The sequence below is a fragment of the Camelus bactrianus genome, chromosome 35 (assembly GCF_048773025.1).
Source record: "Camelus bactrianus isolate YW-2024 breed Bactrian camel chromosome 35, ASM4877302v1, whole genome shotgun sequence".
Taxonomy (NCBI): domain Eukaryota; kingdom Metazoa; phylum Chordata; class Mammalia; order Artiodactyla; family Camelidae; genus Camelus; species Camelus bactrianus.
The window spans coordinates 18,718,202-18,742,811 of record NC_133573.1 but is presented as its reverse complement, the minus strand read 5'-3'; the positions used below and the strand labels follow the sequence as shown (position 1 = coordinate 18,742,811).

The 24,610-nt window shown below is 38.5% G+C and overlaps 1 protein-coding gene across 10 annotated transcripts in view; it reads left to right on the top strand.

The window, feature by feature from the left end:
- The window catches only part of CACNB2 (calcium voltage-gated channel auxiliary subunit beta 2), a 347,480-nt gene that overhangs the window by 286,006 nt on the left and 36,864 nt on the right, over positions 1-24,610 (top strand). For all 10 annotated transcript variants that reach the window (XM_074358076.1, XM_074358077.1, XM_074358075.1 and 7 more), the window contains 3 exons: positions 17,721-17,843; positions 19,525-19,661; positions 23,100-23,176. In XM_074358076.1, coding sequence (XP_074214177.1) covers positions 17,721-17,843; positions 19,525-19,661; positions 23,100-23,176 — 337 coding nt within the window. The remainder of the gene's footprint in view (positions 1-17,720; positions 17,844-19,524; positions 19,662-23,099; positions 23,177-24,610) is intronic.

The window sequence follows — 24,610 nt, the reverse complement described above, 5'->3', positions numbered from 1 at the left end:
AATATAAAAAAAAAATAAAAATATATAATGAGACTTTGAGGTAGGAAAAGGTGGGGGCAGGGGGGCAGGGAATACTGCGAATCCAGACCTCACCACAGCTCGCAGGATTATCTCATGTTAGAACTGAGGAACATCCGCAGACCTGTCACATCCAAGGACGTGGGGGACAGAGAGGCAGAGTGCTTTTCAGGGACTGTGGACCCTGCTCCTGTGGTCGGTATCTGGCAGCAGGCTCGTGAACTAAGTTACCACGAGTCAATCAGTGTGAACCATCAGGCTGTGTGAAGGTAGAAAAGGAAGACATTCTCTGGTTTCTGAGTAATTGGCAGCAAGTTTGGGGTTTGTTTTTTTAAGAGAGAATACTGGAAGGAAACGCCTTTTTTGTATACATTTGCTAAAGTATATATTTAGGCAATTGCAAACAGACTGCTGTTGTATTAAGGGACCTTATAGAAGGACAAACACTGCCATCCTGGGCAGGAACGTGTCAGCTGAGCCTAGATGTGTGAGAAAGGGCAGCATTTTATGGCATTGGGATAGAGGATTTCTGAGCCCCCCACCCAGAGAAGGAATAAGTGGCAATTAATATGAAACCCTGCAATATACCATTTGTAATATATTTATACATAATCATGCTTATGTTGCAACAAGATATGTTGGACATATTTTTCATTCTGTAATGGAGGTTCCTTTTTTCTTAATACTTCTGTTGTCTATAGAAAGTCCTCCAGGATTATCAGTAGCTATTCTGGGGCATTAAAAAGAGTCGTTAGTGGGGGAAGGGGTGGAGAAAATAAGGAGATGTTGATAAAAGAGTACAGACTTTCAGTCATAAGATGAATAAGGTCTGAGGGCCTGATGTACAACATGGTGACTCTAGTGGACAACACTGTATTGTGGGATTAAAATTTGCTAAGAGAGTAGAACTCATTCTAAAAAAAAAAAAAATAGGTAAAAATATGAGAATGGTTAGATATCTTCATTAACTTGATGGAATTCTTTCCCAATGTATGTGTGTCTCAAATCATCATAGTGCACATTTTAAGTAGCTTACAATTTTATTTGTCAATTAGACCACAATAAAGTTGGAATTTTTTTTTTTTTAAATAGAGGTGCTTAGGGGGAAAAAAAACCCTCTCTTCAAGGCTGTTTCCTCCATGGATGCTCTACAAATTACTTATCAGCCTAAACAATTATGGGATACCTAGCACTGCTGGATTTAAATAAAATGAGTAAGAAACACAAAAGAAAAGATGTTAATTGTAGTTCATTTCTCCATTACTACTTCTCTCAAATTCTTCTACTGCATCTGAGAGGGGAAAAAAAATCCTATAAATCTGTGACTACTTGAATGCTTAAAACTGTGGTTAATATTTAGCATTTCTTCTTTTTATTCTTATTAAAGAATAATCAGTTTACTATGTTGTGTCAATTTCTGGTGTACGGCATGGTGTTTCAGTCAGACAGGAACATACGTGTGTTCATTTTCATATTCTTTTTCACCATAAGTTACTAATATTCAATAGCATTTCTTTTTAAAAGTAGGAAGGTTTAATTTTGTTGGATGAATAAAGATATAGATATGTATACGTCTGTAGATTCCTGAAATGTTTTCCCTGATTTTTTTCTGCCAGAGGTAAACACAAATAACCACAGAGCCCGTGATCACATCTCCTGACAGTCTTGTGCTGAGAAATTTCAGCAGGCATACCTGGAGTTCTTGGTAAAAATTCCAAGAAGACAGCCTATGGGAACCATAAAAAGAAAATTAAGAAAACTTCTGGGATCCATGGCAGGGACTGGTGTTCTCTCAAAAGGTGTGGGCACATTGTTATGACTGTCCTCTAAGGCACTGCATAAAGTACACAAAATAACTCATTACTTTTAGAATCAAGCACTGTTTTTAATTTTAAAAGTTTATCTCTCAGATTGTTATCTGTTAAACTTGGCCTTGAATGACTCTGGGCTATTTCAGATAAACAAACTTGTCCTCAAAGGAAAAATGAGTTATCAATATTTAGGGCATTCAAAATGTTATACTTTTGATTTTGTTGACATTTTCAAAAATTTAGTTTTACATAATTTTAAAATAGTGGAAGAACTCGAATAAATGTACATTTTTTCCCCCAAGAATGCCTTCTGGAAGGGGTCACAACTAACTTGGATAAGTTTATATGTGCTTAATTAGAAAAAAAAATTCCTCAAATTATTTGAGGATAACAATCCATTTTTAAATTTGTGTTTTAAATATTTTTCAAAATTTGGATTTTTTTTCTTTTTGGGTTACCAATCTGGTTACTTAAAGGCTGATTCTCCTTGACCCTCTGGAACAAGGCAAGCCCTTCTGTTTAAACCCTAACTACAGTGCATAGCCATTACATACAATGCATCTCCTCTGTAATTCTTATCACAAGTGCGGTGAATAATGTTGTTATAATGTCATTGTTTCTCTCCTGCTGGGATATCAGCCTCACAGAGCAAAAAAACGGTATCTCTCATGCTGACCTCCCAAGAAGAGGGCATATTACACATGGAAGAACTCAATAAATACAGGATAAATTAAAGAGGAAATTATTTGGTTACTGAGCTAGTTCTTACTGGTATAAGTGGTTCAGCTGCAGATAACAGAATTCATAATTTTTATATCTCTAGCCTGTCATCTTAATGGCCACAGCTTAGGCTCCACAGTCAGAGCTAAGAGGAGATGGAAAATCTTACCCCCTGTTTGTGGGCGAGAGAATTGGCACATCTTTCTTGGGGGAAGTTTGGTAATACGTATCAGATCGTTTCAGGGATAAACACTTTTTGATCTAAAAATGTATGTAAGGAAATAACTAAGGATAGAATGTTTCAGGTGTATGCAGTGGACTAAATGTTTGTGTCCCCCGCCTCCAGAAAAAAAAATTTTTTTATATGTTGGAATTCTAGACCTGCAGTGTGATGTTATTAAGAGGTAGGGCCTTTGAGAGGTAATTAGGTCATAAGAGTGAAGCCTTCATGAATGGGATTAATGCCCTTATAAAAGGGACCGCAGAGAGATCGTTTGCCCTCTTTTGTGCCCATGAAGAAACAGGATGGCAGTCTGCCACTGGAAGAGGGTTCTAATCAGAACCCACCCATGCTGGCACCCTGACCTCAGACTTCCAGCTTCCCGTAGAGTGACAAATACATTATTATTGTTTATAAATCACCCAGTTTATGGTACTTTGTTATAGCAGCCTGAACTCAGAGAATACACATTTTAAGTAGTGCAAAATTAAAAAATCTCACAATCGTGCAGGGGGCTCTTATGCACCCTGGGGATGCTCTGACCTCACCTGCCTCTTGTTCCATCCATCTCTTGTGGCAGTCCCTCTGCTCGGGCTCTCCCTGCACCTTGCCTCATGTTCGCTTGGGTCCCCACTCCAGGTCATCCCTGTTGACAGTGGTGAGGTGTCCAAGGGTCACGTCATCGTGCTCATCATGCTGGGTTCACAAAAGCAGGGGGAGTCATACCCAAGGGGGCACACCTTTGACCAGTGGGTGATTGAAGCAGTGAAATAACACCCTCCTTCTGACCAACTGTCCCAAGATACAAAGTGGCATCTCAGAGGATGGTCCTGGAGGATTAAGCGATCAGTCGTAGCTGGTGGTGGCCTAGTCAACCATGGCTCTCTTGTGGTTTCCTTCTCTCTCCTTCTTCGCTTTCCTCTCATCCCTCCCCTCCACTCTCCAGAATTGCACTCCAATGTGAACACTTTGCCTCAGCTTCTGCTTCCTGGGGGCCTGAGAGGTTTTCTAATCCATTAAATAAGATGTATGATTTATTCAGTGGGTAGGCACAGCCATTAAAAGTAACGTGGAAAGACAACAGCTTTTAAATGAAATAAACTGGTTAAATTGTGTGTTTAATATGATACCTTCTTGTTTTTTAAAGAGCATATATTTAGTCTCTAAAATGTTAGCTACACGGTTAAAGTCTAAATGACATTTCCTCTCTTTCGTTGACTGTTCGTAGTTAAGTTTTTAAAGGGTAAGCTCAGTGTGGTATATATTTTATAAGAATTTCAACTAGGAAATATGAAAGAAACAAATGTAAATGCTGTAATCAAGAAACTCTGAATTTAAATTATTTGAAGAGCAGTCACAAATATGAACTAGTGAAACATTATGAGAAGTTGTGAAATAAGTAAACTTTACAGTGTTCCTTGGAATATCATGATGTGTCACAGGAATTTCGGGGGAACTTAGAGAATGAGTAGAAATAAATAAAAACGAGAGTGCTACAGAAGAGGCTGTGGTCTGTCTCGATGACAGTTCAGCGACTACAAGAGAACACATGCTTTTGTAGCCAAAAAAGACCAGGACTTGGATCCTGAATCCTCACTTCCTAGACGCATGACCATGGGCTTTTATGGAGACTAAAAGAGAGATGGTTAAGCCCAGTTGCTTTTATGCAGTAAGTACTCAATGAATTAAGGCAGTTATTAATTGCCTAATATTTGAGAAAATCAGTCTGTTTACCAAGCTAAGTCGTATCTTTCTACTGCTGCAGATATGCCCAAGGAAGTCAAGTAGATACTTCATTCACACCCAATAGCCAGCTGCTTCCTCTGATGCCTTGACTCACAGGAAGCCATAGGGGAGTTGGCTGTATCCCCTAACTTGACTGAAGATGTCTTGAATAGATATTTGAGATGCCTTTGAAGCCTTTAGAGTAACTACAGGTGTTAAAGTAATTAAACCAGGAGGCCATTGGACTGAGGTAGTGCTAATGACTTAGGAACCTTCGGAAGCACAGCAACACCTAAACCAAAGGGACTTCCTACCCGTGGATGTTCTCCCAGAGAATAAAATTTAAGAACAATCAGTCACCAACAGCCAATGAGGTTTTCCCACACAAGGGAGCCACTACAGCTGTAACCAGTCAAATCCTTTCCTTGCTTTGCTTCCATGTCTTCTCTGTAAAAGCCGTTCCCCCCAGCTCCTACTGGTGGAGTGTCCCTAACCACTTGTAGGGTGGTGCTGCCTGATTTGAATCAATGTTTGCTCAGATAAAACCATGAAAGTGTCTATATGCCTCGGTTTATCTTTGAATCCAGGTTATTGTCAGAGTTCAGTTGTAGATGTTCAAATGATAACATTGCATCTAAAAATACAACCCTGGCAATATTCAGCATTTGTCATGATCAGAAAATTTTTCATCCATTAGGCTGATTTCTGCCTTCCTTCCATGTGGACCCGTGGGTCTCTGTTCTGCCTTCTTATCATGCTGCCAGTCAGTCACAAAGCTTGGCTTTGGAAAGTCTTACAACAGTGGAGTGCACATAGCAACAAAGGTTTTACTAGTTTCTAGAGAAAAGTCAGACAGGATCTCCTGTTCAGAACTTGCCACCCACAGCCCTCTGCACTGATTTATTCCCTGCCAAAACATTTGGTTTTGGTCCTGGAGATACTCTACTCTGGTTTTCTTTTCTGTTTAAGAAAAGCAAAACACTTCGTGTGAAATAAACAATAACAAAATCAACACATGCAGACTTGCATGACTTTCGATCCCTAGGACTGGGTGGATGTGGCTCAAACCACAGCTGTTGGATTGAAAAAGAAAGTGAAGATTACAGAATTAAAACAAAATATAACATGTCTCCCTATGTGTGTCAGCCTGTACTTTGTAAAGGCTTTCCTCGCGTTTGTTTGGAATGCTTCTTTGGAAATTCTCTGTAGTGTATAATTTTCTAAGTAAGTACAGAAGAGACATTTTTATAGCACTTTAAATGCAAAGCAGTAGTTTGGAAGGGATACCACCATTAGTGCCTGTTATGTCTTTCATTCCCGTCCTTGTCGTGGGATAAAGTTATGAGCAAAAGCGTAGTGGTGACGTGTAAAACCACTCAGAGTTAGACTTCTGGAAGTTTCTGAGCTGTCCACCGTGGACTGAGGCATTTCATAGAATGTGCCTGGCCGCTGTTGAGATGGTCCTACACCATCCCAATTTTTGGTTTTTAAACTTTTGCACTTTCAGAAAATTAGAAATAGTATAAATTAAGGAAAAGCAGCTAAGAAATGGGACAGCGGTGTGGGCGAAGTCTAACAGATAAGCAAAGAGAAAGGATGGAAATGTGAAGTTGTTATTCAGGACTTGGAAGCAGCAGGTCCATTTAAAAGATGTAGCCAGCCAGTAGCCAAAGAGAGTGAACAGGAACATTTGAACCCAGCCACACAGGAATCCAAACTTCTCAACTGCCTTATTATATATATATTATATATATTATATAACTAAAGTATTTTAGTCTGGTGTAAACACAAGCTCCCTGACTAACGTCTCAGTGGGCTTAACCCTACAGCATCATGTCCTGTGAAGTATGCAGTGATGGATTTTAAACAAAATAGATGCTAAGTAAACACGTGTTAGAAAAAAAAAGGAGTGAATTTTTATTGGCTTGGTCTTTTCCTAATTTTCTCTGAAAAGTATGTAGGAGTTTTGGGTAAAGAGTCTTTCATTGTGGACAACTTTGATATCCAAATAATACAGGTGGAACTTGTGTTTTTCTTTGGAAGCATAGACCCTTCATATTGGTTTGGTTAGGGCAACTGTTTTAGTCTACGTGGGCCACCATAACAGAAGGCCATGGACTGCATGGTTTCAACGATGGAAACTGATCCTCTCATAGTTCTGGTCATAGTCTGTTTCAGGTGAGGGTCAGTTTCTGGTGAGGCCTCTTCCCTTGGTTTGTAGATGGCCGCCTTCTCCCTGTCTTCACATAATCTTTCCTCTGTGAGTGCCTAGACAGAGACTCAGGTGTCTCCTCTTCCTCTTAAAAGGATACCAATCCCATCGGATTAGGGCTGCACCCTTATGACCTCATTTAATCAAATATTCAGACCATAACAACAACTGAAGGAAAAACAAATTTGGGCTTTTGGGTGTTGTTTTTGTTTGTTTGTTTGTTTGTTTTTTACAACAAGCCTAAAGTAAAAATCGCTTGCTCCCTTTAGCTCCTAAATAACTTAAGAACTACTGTTACCCGCTTGGTAAGACCAAGCCATAGTAAAGTTAAATATAAACAATTCATTTCTTCTTAAGAAGCTGACTTAATTGAAAATTACTTCCCCTTTCTGCTAAGGCAGGGAGACAGCTATTTCATTATCCAGAATAAATAAAATCAAGTACTTTCTCGCCATATTGGTGGTTTCTTTCCCAGTGGCCTGGAGGAGTTGCAACGCCCTTTGAAGATGCTGCTCTTGGGAGAGACAGCTCCACTGGGGAGATGAAGCCGGTGCACTTTTATTGAAGGAGAATGCTGTACTAATACTAAACGATGTAAGGGACAGCAGACTGCACCAAAATTACAGATATCATCTCTCTTCTTCGTATAAGATTTCTCCTTGGATAAATTTATCCATGGATGCTTGCTTTTCCTGGTGACTGGTAATTAATCCCTTATATACCTTAGTTGAAGACCTCAGGTCCAAAGTGATAAATTCTCTGATAAGCAAATTGAAAGGGTGCTACATTCTCTCTCTGTGTAGACAGATGGATAAGTCTGTGTGTCATTATTATTCTCATCTTTACCCTGCATATTGATTCTGCAACTTTGAGTGCTACCTCAACCTCAGCATTCACATAAATGTTGCCTTTGTTTTTGTATTTCAATTCAGCTTTTTAAGGAGAGTCTGATATTTTAAGGATTACCATTATTTATTCCCCAAAACATTTCTGTAAGAGCTTGCCTACTTTAATTATCTGTTGAAAAGAAAAAAAAAAAAACAACAGATATTCCTTATCTTTTTGCTTCATATGTAATTTGAACTTATTTTATATTGCGATTGTGAGTCATTTCAGTGACTTTTAGGGTGATAGTAGTTCAAATTTTGTTTTAAACATTTGCTCCTTTGTTTAATTCTAATTAATATAGCTATTTTCAATCTAATAAATGTATATATACACTGTACTTACATATATGCATATTAATCATATAAAACAAAGTCCTCATCAGACCAACCTTACCTCTGTAATGATTTTGCCATTCAACTTTTGTGGGCTCTGGAGCCATGGTAACAGAACTTTGCATAGAGTTAGGTGCACCTGTAATTGATTCCTCTAACAGAAAGGAATCAATCCTTTACTTGAGTCCTTCAACAGTTATTAATGTATACCTAGCACTCTGGTAAATGCTTGGAGGCTGGCATAAAAAAATATATAGGAGTATAATAGCACAGAGAACTATATTCAATATCTTGTAAAAACCTTTAATGAAAAAGAATATGAAAACAAATATATGTATGATATATTACTGGGACATTATACTGTACACCAGAAATTGACACATTGTAACTGACTATACTGCAATAAAAAAAATAGGGATATAAATCATTTACCTGAAAAGGGTTATAAATTCATGGAGAGATCAATTCAGGAAAGTAGATGAAAATGCTTCCAAATACATAGAATGAATTTGTATCTATACTGTAATACACACTTCTACGAAATTGCTGTAGAAAATTCAAAGCCAGATGGGAAAAGGTAATTTCAAGACCATGATATTTTAAAGGTGAGGAATGATGGGTTTAACTCTGTTATCTCTGCAATGATGCTCATTCCATTTCCGCATGGTGTGGCCGGCTTACTATAAACCCATGACCCTGACTCTCAAGTGTGCTTTTAATACAGCCAGGCAGCCCCACCACACTTCCCTTGTCTGATTGATCTCCCACGCTCTTGCATGACTGTATTGCGTTCTTTCCTCCCTTCTCAAACCTCTAATACCTTCTTCCCTGTCTTCACTCCCACCGCCCTATTCCCCTGGGAAACTGAAACAGGAGATGACGTTACATCACCTCAGTACCACTTTCTGCACTTGTACATGTTGCCTCCCTGCCCGTTTTCAGAAATACACTCCCTGCCTCTGTCTAAGGCTGTGTCTCCTCCTTAAATACTGGACCCCTTGCCTCCTCTGCCAAAGCAGAAACACTGCCCCAGAAGTTCTGTCTTGAGTTCATATAGCATCACTTTTTATTCCCTCTTTACTGCCTCAGTCCCATCAGCATCAATTCTTGTTAATGCTCCTAATTTTTTTCTTTTTTTTTTTTTTGAGGAGGCAGGTAATTAGGTTTATTTATTAGTTGTTTTTTTTTTTTAATGGAGGAACTGGGGACTGAACCCAGGACCTCATGCATGGTAACTACGCGCTCAATCACTGAGCTACACCCTCCCTGTTAATTTTCTTACTTTCAATAAAAGAATCTTGACCCATTTCTCCAACCACCAGTCACACCATTTCTTTCTTCCCTTTGTAGCCAAATCCGTTAAAAGAATTGTCTATATTCACCGTATCCAATTCCTCTCTGTCTTTCCTCTTTTAATTCCAATATGGCTTTCATCCCCCGCAAGCTGTTCCCGGGCTCTTGTCCGTGCTGACCTGCAGGTTGTAAAATCCATGCGGCAGTTGTCAGCCCTCATCTTACTTGACCCATCAGCAGGTTTGACACAGTTGATCACCTCCTGCTCTTTGAGACACTTACTTTCTGGAAAGCACAGGGTTAGCAGTCATTCTCCACTATTGCTTCTTCTGAGGCTCCTTTGTAGTTGGCATGGCCCCAGGTATGTTGATTTCCTTGGCAGTGTCACCCAGTCTCATGCCTTTAAATGTCATCAGTGTGCCTAAGACTTACCACCTTATATCTTTAGCCCAGATCTTTTCTGCCAAACTTTCAGACCTTAAGCACTCTTCCAGATTCTACTTGGATGTTTGGTACGTCCTCAAATTTACATGTTCAGAACATGTAAAATTTCCGTATAATCTATAAAAATAATTGAGTTACTATGTTGTATGCTTGAAACTAACATAATATTATAGGTCAACTATATTTCAACTTAAATGCAGTGTAAAATATTTTTATTTTTGCCTCCTAACCTCTGTAGCCTGCCCCACATCATTTGATCAGTGCCCAACCCTTCTCATCACTCAGACCCAAAATATTTGGTATCATCATTCACTCTTTTTCACACCCTCATCAAATCTGTCAGCAAATATGGTTGACTCTACTTTGTTGTAACCAGAATTGGACCACTTTTTTAACCACCTCTTTCACTGCCGCCCTGCCTTAACCACCATCTCTCCCCCTGGGTTGCTGTGAGCATCTCCAATTGATTTCCCTGTTTCCACTTCAAAGTCCCCAAAGCCTCTTTTCAGTTCAACAGCCATCAGAGTCCTTTTAACATGTCAGACCACATCACTCCTCTGCTGAAAACCCTCCAGTGATTTCTCATCTCACTTAGAATAAAAGCCACAAGTCTTGACTAGGACCTGTGAAGCCAGGCATAACCTGAGAGCTCTGACCTCATCTTTTGTTCTTTCCTCTGGTTCTCTCCACTCAGCCATTCTGACCCCCTTGTCTTCTTCCAGTACATCCAGCCTGCTCCCACTTTAGGGCCTTGGCACTGGCTCTTCTGCCTGGAGTTCAGGTACCTGCATTTCTCAGCTCCTTCATGCTTCCATCCAAATCTTAACCTCTTCAAGGCAGACTCCCTGCGCTCCCATTTAAAATTGTCCCTGCTCTGTCACCTTGCACCTGGCTTTCCTTACCTTGTTTTTTTTTTTTAAAGCTAAAAATTATTTACTTTTTTTCTGAAATTCAGATTTAACTCTGTGCCCTGTATTTTTATTTTATTATTTTTTTTAATTGTAGTATAGTCAGTTACAACGTGTCAGTTTCTGGTATACAGCACAATGTCTCAGTCATGCATATACATACATATATTTGTTTTCATATTCTCTTTCAGTAAAGATTATTACAAGATATTGAATATAGTTCCCTGTGCTATACAGAAGAAATGTTTTAATCTATTTTTATATACAGTGGTTAACATTTGTAAATCTCAAACTCCCAAATTTATCCCTTCCCACCCCCCGTAACCATAAGATTGTTTACTATGTCTGTGAGTCTGTTTCTGTTTTGTAGATGAATTCATTAGTGTCTTCTTTTTCTCTCTTTTATTTTTTAAGATTCCACATATGAGTGATAGCATATGGTATTTTTCTTTCTCTTCCTGGCTTACTTCACTTAGAATGATGATCTCTAGGTCCATCCATGTTGCTGCAAATGGCATTATTTTATTCTTTTTTATGGCTGAGTAGTATTCTGTTGTATAAATATACCACAACTTCCTTATCTTATTTTTATTTTTCCATGGAACTTATCACCTTCTAACATATTGTATACTTTATTTTCTTATTGTATCTTTTACTTATGACCTGTCTCTCTCCCCTCTAGAATGTAAGCTCTTAGAGGACAGGAAATCTTAGTTTCTGTTGGTCACTGATACAGCCCATCTGTCCAGAACAGTGCCTGACACAGAAATAATGGATGGATGAATGAGCAGATCATTGAGAAGTCAAAAGTAGCTTTCCCTAACCACCTTATTTCCAGTTGCCTGTCCATCCTACCCCTGAGGTTACTCTGTACTCACGTAACTTTGTTTTATTTTATTCATTATTTGAAATTATCAATTATCTTATTAATGATAGATCCTCTAGTAAAATACAAGTTAAGCTGTGTGAGGGTAAAAACTAGAGATAGTAAGCATGTACTTAATCAATTCTAGACAAGAAACTTGACTTTCTCAAATCAGTTAACTGCATATGTAAATCTTATCTTATGACAAATATGTGATTATTTGTTTATTCAGTCTGATTCTGTATTCAGTTATCAGGACACATAATTGGTTGTTACGTTCTTTTTATCACCGTGGTTTGCTTTGGCTTGCTCTTAAAGAATTCTCAGACTACCCTTGATAGCTGATAATAAATTAAGCAAAGATTTTCAAAAAGTTCAATGATTGGCAAGTATTAATATGTAACAAATAAAGCAGATAGCTCTGATCTTATTCCTGAAAGTATTTCACCGTCTCTTTGACTTCCATTCTAAAACTCGATGGCTATATTCCCAGTTGAGTCATTTAAAATTATAGAAGAGTATGGCAAGTTTTATAGGAAATTATTATGTACAAGAAAATGGATCAAAAACTCATTAGAGTTTTAAGCTCTCTTCTCTGTAGTCTCTTAAAATAGGAATCTGGGTCATTTTTTAAAATTTCTTTTAAAAAATACTACAAGTTGGGAGTAGTTAATCTTTAAGACAAATCCATTATAGACATTAAAACAAACTATGGATTTTTTGTATGTTATTAGACATTAATGATTTCCCAGTGAAAACAAAAAAAAATAATTTTCCATTTAGCATAATAAAATGCAACTATATTTAAAAATGAAGAAATTGATGCCTGAAAGTTCTAATAACTATTAATCATGATCAGACTTCTATTTTTATTCTTTTTTGACTGAATTTCAACTTGTTTTTTAACAGTAGGTAGTCTGTCATTAGCATGTTTTTAATAAACTGGAGGTAAACATTCGTTGTATCCATTAAAATGACTAGTTTCACTATTAGCTCATTAAATCGTCGTTTAGGAAGAAAACTCAAAAGAGTGCTGTGAATTTGTGATCATTTATTTCATCCAACTTTATGACCAGAGTTTTTTTGGGGTTTGGTTTTGTTTTGATTTGTTTTTGAGATTCCACATACAGGTGAGATCACACAGTGTTTGTCTTTCTCTGCCAGACTTATTTCACTTAGCATAATACTCTCAAAGTCCATCCACATTGTTGCAAATGGCAGGACTTCCTTCTTTCTCTTGGCTGAATAATATTCCTGTGTGTGTGTATACATACACACATTCTATATGTGTAATGTATACATTACATACTCTTTATCTATTCATCTGTTGGTGAACACTTAGGGTTCTTAGGAAACACTTAGGGTGTTTCCATGTCTTGACTATTATAAATAATGCTGCTGTGATCGTGAGGGTCTAGATAATCTTTGACATCATTTTTTTGTTTGTTTGTTTCCTTTGGATTTATGTCCAGAAGTGGAGTTGCTGGATCCAAAGAGTTTTTTTAAGTTAATTATCTCCTCCTTACAATAATTGTTTTCTGACAGCCTTAGGTCTAATGATTCTAGAAGACTGTGAGAGAATAATAATTGCTCCTGATAGAAACTTCAAACATATCTCTGGCAGGAGCCTGTGAGCGTCCAGAGGCCTGGCCTCCGTGGTGCTGATGGAGCTGCTTCTGGTTGTGAGAAAAGGCAAAGCTAGTCATGAAACCCCAGAGCTGTCTACAAACTGCCCCCAGACCTGCCAGATGGGCTCCCATACATGCTCCCTGTTAAGGACCAGGCCCAGGCAGAGAAAAGCATGTAGCATCATGGTTAGGGATGAAAGGTAGGGGTTAGCAGGCATGAGTTAGAGCAGAAACATCCAGGACGGAAGTTTGGGAAGGTTCAGTGGACTTCGCTGGGCCATCCTTCTGGGTCTTTAGGCTGCTGGTGGTCCTGGAGTTGGAGTGAGGAGAGGGTGGTGAAAACAGGGAGTTTGGATGTTGGGCAGCCTTCTGCTGTACTTTCAACTAAGTGCAGTCATCCATAAAAAGAAGTCTGTCCTAAGATCCATAAGCCGAGTAAAAACTCCCCAGGCAACCACCGTTGAAGCCAAAGAATCTTCGGTGATACCGCAAAGAGCTGACGCCATGGCAGCTGCTCCCGGACAGGTGCACGGAAAAGGAATCTTTCCAAGAGCAGTAAACTTCCAAAGCGAACTTGAAATGTTTCCCAAATAACTTTAAGGCTAGTTAAAATCTGTAAAGGGAGCCCATGAAACATTTCACCATAAGGAACTTTCCAAGACCTTTTCTTACCTTAGTAGGTCTGTGATAGCCGGGAGCTCTCGGTTCTCCCAGTGCAGCGACCCTGGTGGCACTTTTGGAAATGATGAAACTACGTGTGTTTTAATATCTCAAGCCTCTTTGCATGAAATAGAGCTTTCTGTGTTGTGAAAAAGAGATGTGAAGAAAGAAAAGTCTTATCCAAATAAACCAAAACCATGCTTTGACATTGTTTTTGATTTAATGGACCACAAATTGATGGAAGGGCCAAGATGCAGAAACACATGACCTTTGTAAAGAATGCCTGTAGTTCTAATGTGTAAAACTGCTCATTTAGTATTTTATGTTTTTTTTTTAATGGACTAAATTAGGCAACAAGGCAGGCATAGACCTAAATTTTTACTTTTTTTTGGTACCAACCTATTTCTGAGCATCTCGTAAAATATTAATTTCCAGTATTTAAATTTTCACCCAGACATCTAAATTCTCTAAAAAGGCCCATTTGAATGAAAAATGTACCTCCATTTGAGTGAATGGCCAACTAGTACTGCAGAAGGGAACTCGGGATTGAGTCAAACAATTGGATTTGAAGATCACCTCCATGGCGTGTGGCCCTGGAGAACTTTTTCTGAGCCTCAGTTTCCTCATCCAGGAAGAATGGTTGTTGCTGGGATGAATGAAAGGCAAAAATCTATGCATAATACACAGCACACTGCACCCTACTTCACAGACATCCAAAGCTGTAGCTTGTATCATTTCATCCTAAGTTGTGCCAGGTACAAGACAAAGTAGGGCCTGGAAGAGGAGAGTAAAAATATCTTTCCATCTGTGTCACTTAACTCATTCCCTCCTTCTGAAATGTTATTTGAAACCAGACTGCAGATCGTGGGGTGACACGACACACAGCCTTAGTGTATGTATTGCGTCGTATTCCATTGTGTGTACAGGTACCACAACTTCATTATCCAGCCATCTGTTGATGGACATTCAGGTTGTATCCACGTCTTGGCTGTTGTAAATGGTGCTGCTATGGACATTGGGTGCGTGTACCTTTTTGAATTAGAGATAGCTCATTTTTTTAAATCATTGAATAATATTCTGTTGTCTGGATGTACCACAGTTTACTTATCCATTCACCTACTTAAAAACAGCTTGTTGGCTTCCAAGTTTTGGTAATTATGAATAGAGCTGCTATACACATTCATCTGCATGATTTTGTGTGGACATGTTTTCAGCTTACTTGGGTAAATACGTAGGCCCATGATTGCTGGATTGTATGATGAGTATGGTAAGAGTGTTGTAAGAAACCAACAAACTGTCCTCCAAAGTGGTTGTACCATTTTACATTCCCACCGGCCATGAGTGGGATTTCCTGTTGCTCCACATCCTCATCAGCTTTTGATGTTTTCTGGGTTTTGGCCATTCTAATAGGTGTGTACTGGTATCTCGTTGTTTTATTTATTTTTATTAAAGTATAGTTGATGTATAATATTATATAAATTACAGGTGTACCATATAGTGATTCACAATTTTTAAAAGTTATACTCCATTTATAGTTATTATGAAATATTGGCTATATTCCCCGTGTTGTACAATATGTTCTTGTGGCAGCCTTAGTGTCTTTAAAAGCACTTTTGTATTACTGTCTGGACATGAGATGCCATTCTTCTACAAATTGGTACTTAATTGATCTGTTTTGAGAATCCATTCAGTTTTCAAGCTGAAATGCAGCACACATTTAGTTCTATGTCAAAAAGGCTGCTACCACATACATACACGTGGTTTACCAGCCACCTTTAGGCTCTGTATCATATGCTAGATAGGGGGTACCAGAAAGGGCATAGAACCAATCAGAACTTTTCTGTTGGCACAGGAGAGTGAGAAGCAGAGACTGGCAGAGTAGTGGGCTTCTCCATCACATATCCAGAGACCCACCACCACAACACAAGTTACCAGGTAGAAAGAGACAGCAAAACTACATGCAGGCTAAGGCACTGGCCTGGGAATAAAGTTCTTAGGATATTAAAGGGGTTGATTTAAAAGAAAGACAGCGGACTTAAGGATCATAATGTCAACTCAGTATCCTAATGATTCTGTAGAACCTGTTATTTCAGGCTAACCTTCACCACCCTTTTATTTTTGTTTTCTCAGCATTCCCCCTTCCTGCTACTCTAGTGTTTGAAAAGTTGATCATTGTGTAAAAGACATTGTATTTTCTGTGGGGTCCTCTGCAGAGTTGCACATTTGAAATGTGTGTCTTCCATAAGTGATGAAACAAATATATATGCTGCATTTAAACTGTGTCCTCCAAGAAAGAAAATAAAGTCCCTGGGAGAAATGAGAGATAATGTAGCTTTTAAAGAAAAATCTTGGATTTATATATTTGTGGTCAGAAACTCTCCTGAATAATCCTATTTCTAGTAGTAAAACTGAGCCTGATTAAGACTACATCTTATTGCAAAGGGCATCAATAAGCTATTGCTGGTTGCAGTTTAAAATGGTGCAGCCCATTTGGACAGTGGTTTGGAATAGAATTTCAAAAGGTCTTGATAACTCATGGCTTACTCATGCTACCTCTGGGAATCTATCCCAAGGAAAGAATTCTAAATAGACAGAGGCTTTTGGTACAAATATTTTTTTCAAAGCAGAGCATTTATCATAGTGGGAAAAAAATGGCAAACCTAAATGTCAAAAAAAAGAAAAGGGTTGAATGATTGAGGTAAGTTTTTTAAATAATAGATTAAAAAAATGCATTGTGTGAAAAATACCATGTTACACTTAAGATTGGACAAAAAATATGATTATAGCTATGAGAATAAAATTTATATTTTTCTATAATTTCAGGAAAAAATGGAAATACCATTATATGATCAAGTATTGTGTTTCAGTGATAGAACTGTGGGAAACTTGTATTTCTGTTTTTTTAAGTCCGTATTTCCATACAAGGAGCGTCCCCTCTTAGATTATTAAATCTTGCAATGGATACCAAGGATTGGATTTCATATATTTAAGTCTGCTTCTTGTCTACCATGCCTGTATCCAGGGGCTGGTCCTCCTTTCCCGTTCTGCACATTGTGGAGGGATCTGAGTAACTGCACGGTCCTCACCTCAGTCCTCAACCCAGACAACAGTCAGATTAACCATGGAAGATTTGGAAATGAAGACTGGTTCTTTCTACTCCAGTTCCTCCTTGTCCTTCATGACCAGTCCCAAGGATGAGCTCTTTGAACAGGGAGAAGCCACTCAGAAGAATCCACGTGCCCATAATGTGAAAGAAACCCAATGCCAGATAGAACAGTACCTCTTCCCCACATTTCTGAGTTTACCTGTTTTTTTTCACCTTGTGGATTAACAGGTGTTATCTAGATAGAGGACAGACATGTATCTGTAAATTCACAGCACACCAAATAATGGAGGATAGCTTAATGAATGTTATCATCTTTACTGGCTGAGCGAACTCAAGGAGGAGAAATAATAGAAGAAAAAATCTTTGCTTTCATAATGCCCAGGGGCCACGACTATAGTTGCTGTAGGCATAAGCTATCTTCCATGGTTCTTTCTTCATCACAAACATTGTACCTTTTGGACTTCTATCATTGATTATTAATTAAAGTAGATGTTCGGGGTGGAGGTGGCAGCTGCTAAGTGGTTTTCACTGAAATTGAAGAACTGGGCATTTCAATCCTGTGTTTCCTAACTTCCATTTGCTACAAGCTATTATGTTATAAACACATATTTCAGTAGTTCGTCTTCACCTTCATTATTTGTGCTTTCAAAGAGCACAGTGGCCTTTTTCTAGCTCAGACATGGATGGTATGTAGCTGAGTGCTTGCGGGTTTTCCGTGGTGTGAGTACTAATAAGCTGTTTTGCAATAAAGGACCAACTGAAGTGGGGAAGACAACAATTACAGCAATTATTCAGCGTATGGTTGCATTTTGAGGGGAAAAAAGAAAGAACACTATTGTTTCTTTTTTATTATTATTAGTATTATTTCTCTCGTCTTTTTCCCAATTTAGACAAAGCCCGTTGCATTTGCCGTTCGGACAAATGTCAGCTATAGTGCAGCCCATGAAGACGATGTTCCAGTGCCAGGCATGGCCATCTCATTCGAAGCAAAAGATTTTCTGCATGTTAAGGAAGTAAGGAGAATAATTAGAGTTTCTATCTGTGCGATTGTTCTTTTAACCTTGAAACATCCTTTCTCATTTCTCACTGCTGTGAAATAGCATTGCGTGTAACTGCAGTTGTGTAACATACACATGAAATCAGTGTCTCTCAAGCTTTTCTAATATAAATATAACATTTTTAATGAAGAAAAAAGCCACAGGCCTCTTGGAATAACCTCAGGGCTCCCCTGGGCTCTATGACCCAGAAATTGGGAACTGCTGGAGGAGATGATCCTTTTTTTAATGCTTAACTTATACTTTGTCTTTTAATGTTTAACCTTGACTATGTGTTCTTTTCCCCTGGTATCCCAGGCTTAACCATCTGGGGAGGGTTTAATAATAATATCTAGAATTCATGATCTCTCCTCCCTGTTAACAAGGTCTAAACTCAGGCCACTGGTGCCCTTTGACCTTCTTAGGTGGCAGATTGCTACAAGGGAAGGGGAAATGGATGGAATTGGAGCCAACGAGGCAAGAAACAGAGATCAGAAAAACCCCTTCTCCACCGTGTCAAATGCCTCCACCTTTCATTAACAGTGACTCAGTGTGTTAATCAGAAAAATTCCCTCTTATCAAGGTCTATTTTGAGTCAATATTTACCAAATGCCTGCTGTGCAGAACACTGTACTGAATAGCCAGAAATTCCCCCTACATACTGTTCTCAGTGTGTGACCGTGACGTTGTCTTGAACCTGCAGGAGCTGCATACTGAAGCACTCTCATCTGGGGGATGTTATGTCCCAGGGAGCATGTGTAAATTTCACTGCTCAGGCACTAAAGACAGTGAGCAAGAGGTGATGACTGCCAGTTAGAAGCAGCTAGAGACAGAGCCGCCATTTAGTTCTTTAACTTTTAAAAAGTGACTTAATGTCTATTTGACTAGAAAGGAAAGACAGAAAAAGTTTTCAGGAGTATGGTGTGCCTAGAATCTCACTTTACAATGGGAAGTAAGATTAATCCAGGCCCTTCTCCCAATGGCTGATGCTTAAAGAAGTCAAAAAAGAAAAACAGAGTGGGTATCCTTCTTTGAAGTGTCCAAAAACAGACTCATAAAATACTCTTCAGTGGAGAGACATAAAACCAGATCATAAAGATTTAGGATACCTATTCCATGCAGAAGAGAGAAGTTGCCAGCATCAACATAAGCAGAGAAATCATTTGTGAACACCATGTCATGGTTATTGTGAAGCTGTTTGCCCAAAGGTAAATTTTGCTCTGACACCAAATAGTTCAGGTAGATTTCAGTATTAATCACTCACTCTTAATGCTTCTAAGTAATCTGATTACGTAAGAGGAAGATCTCTGTAAAACTGCTACGTTCCTAATGGTCTCTTGCTGGGAAGACCTGTTACTCTTCGAACAAGGAGAATTTATCCCGCTCACGGTGACACCAACAGCTGTGATGGAATTCAGGCCAGTCTCAAGGCCAGGAAAGTGAAGGCTGAGTCAAGCCTGAGAGGCCTTGTTGAGAACATCAAAATTCCTTCGCTCATAATGTGCTAGGGTCTCTTGACTCGTGGGATTTGAAGCATGGTTCACTGTAATTGACATAGTATTTCTCTCCACTGAAAATCATTAATGGGGAAGAAAAAGGATTTTAAGATTTAAACTTCTATGCACTGGTTTTAACAATTTTGGCTTTTTTTTTTTTTTAGAAATTTAACAATGACTGGTGGATAGGGCGATTGGTTAAAGAAGGCTATGAAATCGGATTCATTCCAAGCCCAGTCAAGCTAGAAAATATGAGGCTACAGCATGAACAGAGAGCCAAGCAAGGAAAATTCTACTCCAGGTAGGAGAAAACTATCAAGTGTTTGTGTCAAAGTTCAGATGCTTCTGTCATTCATGAGCTGTTGGTTGCCGTAGTCGACAATCTTTATTATGTATTAAAAAGCAGGCTGATGGTAGGGTTTATTGCAGGTATCACAAATCCTGCATTTTAAAAACTTCATCCAGCATTTCATTTTCATCCTCTTCAGGAGAGAATCAAATTAAGTATTATCATGAATGAAAATAGCTAAGTTCATAGAGTATTAAATTTGGGCTTCAGGGCAGAGGAAATTCCCAAGTCCTAATATTTTGCTTAAAATACTCAGGTATCGCACAATTGTGGTGACTAATCCCAGTGTCTGTAGCTGCCTAGCAAGGCAGGAAGATGTTTTAGAAATGACCATCTCACACATCAGCAAACAGGAGCTGTTGTGGTCTCAGTTTCATTTTCACTTAAAAAACTCAATTTTCAGTTCTACCTACTGCTAAAAACTTAAGGGAAACTCAATCTGAAACCAGTTAAAATTGACATTGCAGATAGCAGTTAGATGGGTTATGTGGTAGGCTGGGGCCAAATGATTTTTCTTAGGACTCTTATGGTTGTTCACCCCTCACCAAAAGAATCATTAGAAGGGCTACTCAGATGTGGAGTGATTTTTTTTTAATTGAATCCTATGCAGACAACTCCAAGAATATGGCTTGCTTCTCCCTCTGTAACGGGATGTGATATGGGCAAGTCTTCTCTTTAATATGAATAGTGAGGCTTCTGTTTTCTTAAGCTTATATTTTATTTGTTTCTATAATGATGCAAAATCCTTTGTCAATGACCATATGCTAATGTTAGCAAGAGTTTTTTCCAAGGGTCCACCAACAAGTAAAACTGAAGATGCTTTGGGGGTTGCAACATCCATCTGCATTAACTAGTATCTTATAACTCTGAGGCTCTTTTAGTTCATATGGATTCCTCCCTTTTTTGAGACCTCTAGCCCACATTTGACTTTTATTAATCCCTGAGTTATTGGGGACCCTCAGATTTTGAGTTGTATTTAGTCATATAAAATTAGACACATGTGGATCAACAAAGCTTGTGCTTTTTTCTTGCAGGATGTTGAAGATCTGATACTATTCATTCGATTTCTAGTGTTGCATTGGCTTTATTGTATATTTTTCTATTCTAAGTATTGATAATGGTACCTTAATAGTAGTTAACAAAATCTTTCTCCGCTTCTTCATAAACAAACTGGGAAAGGAAAACTGCTCATCAAAAAGTAGGAAGGGAGAAGTTTTCCCCAAAATTGTTAAGAAAGCATGAATTCCTTTGCCTCCCAACTGGGCATCCCTGGTCTAGTGTTAGTGATCAGCTCAGCTTTATGAGAACCTGAAGGAATGGTAGATATTTGAGCCTTCACTTTACACATGAGGAAACAGGGTAAGAGAAGATAGGGAACTTGGCCGAGGTTGCACAACTCATAAGATAGAATCAGGATGAAGACATAATCAGTCTGTCTGTAGCCTGACCTCAGATGGACTCACTGTGAGCTACACTGCAAATTGTGCAGCCAGGGCCTGACAGAGCAAGCATAGAATAAACCATTATTATTATTGCCATCTGTTGTTATTTACTGTATTCAATATATTATTTTGCTACTGCATTTTTTCCTTAAAGAACTATAAATCATCTGTATTTGAGGAGTGTAACATCTCATACCTTATTCTGAGGAACTGGGTTACCTTTCCTGTGTATAACCATATACATTTCCCTTTGATTTTTCTTGATTTGATTTTGCCCTGTCCCTTGACCTACACATTTGCCTAAGTATGTGGAAATGCTTTTACTGGGTTTCAGAGTTTTTACATTTGTTCCATCACGTTTTAAATACACTTTTGTTTGGAGGACATAAGTTGAATTCAGCCGTATTTTAAAACTCTGAAATATAAGTTATTTTAAAAAATCAGCAGCAATCAAAGGCAGTACAATTGGAGCACAGCTCAAGAACATGGCATTTTTATAGAATTAAACCTGAAGGGCAAATTTGCATTCTGAATGTTTTGATTCTTTGCAAGGTTTGGCATAACTTTACACAATTCAAACAATACTTTGACTGTTATTAAAATTCAAAGAGAATGTAGAACAAACCCAAGCTGGAACTGGAATTAGACTTAGTAGTTTAGAAAAAGAGAAAAAACAAAAAAGAAAAAACTTCTAGAAGAAAAAGTTTTAGTCTTGGTAATGGATATTCTTGTATAACTGCCAGAAAGTGCTTCTCTAAATACTGCTTTTATTACTTTAACATACTGTCTGGTGTCCTTGTTAAATGTGCTGGGGTATCTTTCAAGAACCTTAAAGAGATACAGAGGCCTTCTGGTAGTTACTTGGAGCTTTTGATGTTTGTCTGTTTTCTACATTAATACTGCCAGAATAATAGCAAATTCAGCCTGTTATTGGTATTTTAGTGAAACTCATATTTTCACATTCATATTTATGAAATAGTCAATATGTATAAATGTTTACAAGGTATTAAATATTACCCTTTGATGCATAGACTCTGTAACAGATTCTTTCCACTAGACCCTGGCTTGGCTGTGATCATATATGTTTGGTAATAAGATTGTCTTGCTGAAATTCCCTGTCACTCTTTTAAGATGTTTCTTCCCAGCCTCATCTCTGAAGGGGCCATTTAATGTATTCTTTAGCGTGCTGGTAGTACGCTAGTAAAAACAGAAATGCCACTGTTCCAGTTTAACTCCAAAGTTTCTGAGACACTGAAGCATGTCTTGGATAAACTTTAGGATTCGGTAAATCTGAAGTGTATGTTCTTCAGAACATTCCTAAATTAACCAAGTTGAGTTCCTCCATGCTAGCCATGCTTGAGAAGTGTTCCAGATTCTCTTTGAGGTTTAAATCGTGTAACACCCTGTTGAGTTCCTTTCACGTGTCTTTTAAAGGTTGGCAAGTTTTCGTATTGCTGTGTTGTTGGTTTTTATTTTTTTTTAATAGGTTGCTCATGAAAACTTGAATACTTTGTATCTTGGTTCACTAAAAATAACCAAGATAAGAGAAACTGTGCAGGAGCCAAACAAGAAGGAAACAATAAGTGTTGGTGTCAGCATTAAGGTTCCATGTGTTGCTTCCAAGAGGCTCTAAGAAGCAAAGGAAATCTTTGCTCTTAACCTATCTGTGATCCTGGCAGAGAATTTGAGGGCTGTAGAAATTACCCTAGTTTTCTTCCATTCTCTCAGGGCCTTTTAAAATTAAACCTTGAATTTGAAACAGAGACCATTACATGGCTGTTTCAAGTCCTCCAGATATCTCCACTGGGAAATGACTGCCGCCTGGTAAGCAAGACAGACTTAAAGTTCAATAAAAACACAATGAATGAGCATGTTTATTGAGCAATTGCAAATCTTTCAATATCTGAAATAAGTGTCAGATGTAATATAAATTTTTGCTTTACTCCAGTAAATCAGGAGGAAATTCATCATCCAGTTTGGGTGACATAGTACCTAGTTCCAGAAAATCTACGCCTCCATCATCTGGTAAGTCGGTAGTAAGTGCTGAATGGACCTACTGCATCTCATGCTTTCCCCAGTCTTTCCTAGTTGTGTGAGTTTACATAGACTGCGTTACTAGGTTAACCCTCAAGGTGTTAAAAAAAATCAGAAATAAGAATGGCCATGTGGAGTGAGGAAAAACATGGGGAACTTTTGTTCTGGCTTTGGAAAAAAAAAAAGGAAACTAGGTCAGTGTGTTCACTGTAAGTTACTTTGATGATCAAAGTGATGCTCAGTTTTAATTTTCTATGCCACCATCCACCATGGTGCCCAGAGCATGTCATGGGCAATAAATGGATGAACGTTCACCATCAACCACAGTGCATTGTGAGGTGTTGGCCTCAATATTCAATTAAAAGGGTTAAAACCTTTAGAAAGGTGAGGAAAGGAGAATGAAGTGATGATGGATTGATTGGCCTGACATGAGCTACACCCAGGAGGCTCTGTGGAACACGTAGAATGTGGGCAGAAGTTCTGAACAGAAGAGGGAAACACTTGCAGAAAGAGTAACTGTTTTCTTTCCAAAGCCACGGAGAAGGACACCAGGTGGAATTTAAATTTCTGACAAACAATGACTTCTTAGTCTAAGGAAATATTGTATGAGATCTACTTTAAAAAATTACTTATTGTTTACCTGAAATTCATGAACTGATTTTTTGTTTGCTAAAGCTGGCAACTCTGCCATTCTGTGTAGAACTCGGAGTTCTGTATGAATAGAAGACGAATTGGTTGAACTGGATAAAAGCCCATGATCAGAGTCTCAGTTTGCTAAGAGATGCAGTTGGGAGTCAGTAAGATTTTAAGGATTGGCCAGTGGAGCATTTGAGCAAAATAATTCCATCTGATGTCTAGGAAGCTGGAGGCGGGCAGAGGGCAAAGACAGAAAATCATGCACCTGTGGAGAAGTTGAGGAGCTACGTAGTTGCACTGTGACTGCTGTCTTACGAACAGGTTCCCTGTTACTGATGAAGGTGCCTCCTTCCTGGACGCTGGCAGCTTTTAGAGACCACTCACGGCTTCTTAGTAAAAACTAGAGAGCCTTTTCTCCTTGCTGGGTTTTTTGTTTTGTTATGTTTGAGTTGGGGGGAATAATTAGGTTTCATTTATTAGTTTATTTTTTTAATGGAGGTACTAGGGCTTGAACCCAGGACCTCATGCATGCTAAGCATGTGCTCTACCACCGAGCTATACCTCCCCCCAAGAGGGCTTTTTAAGTGAGCAAAATCTGTGCCCAATAAGAAATAGTTTGGGAATGCATATTGATTTCCAAAACCATGTACTTACAATTAGCAGTAATTCTAAGCTGCCCAAAATTAAGTAAAGTAGTATGTCTGAAATGAAAAGCGAAGCCCTTTAGGTATTACATGAGGAGGCTTCTGACTTCCCTTGATTGGTGGTGAGTAGACACTCCCTGAATGC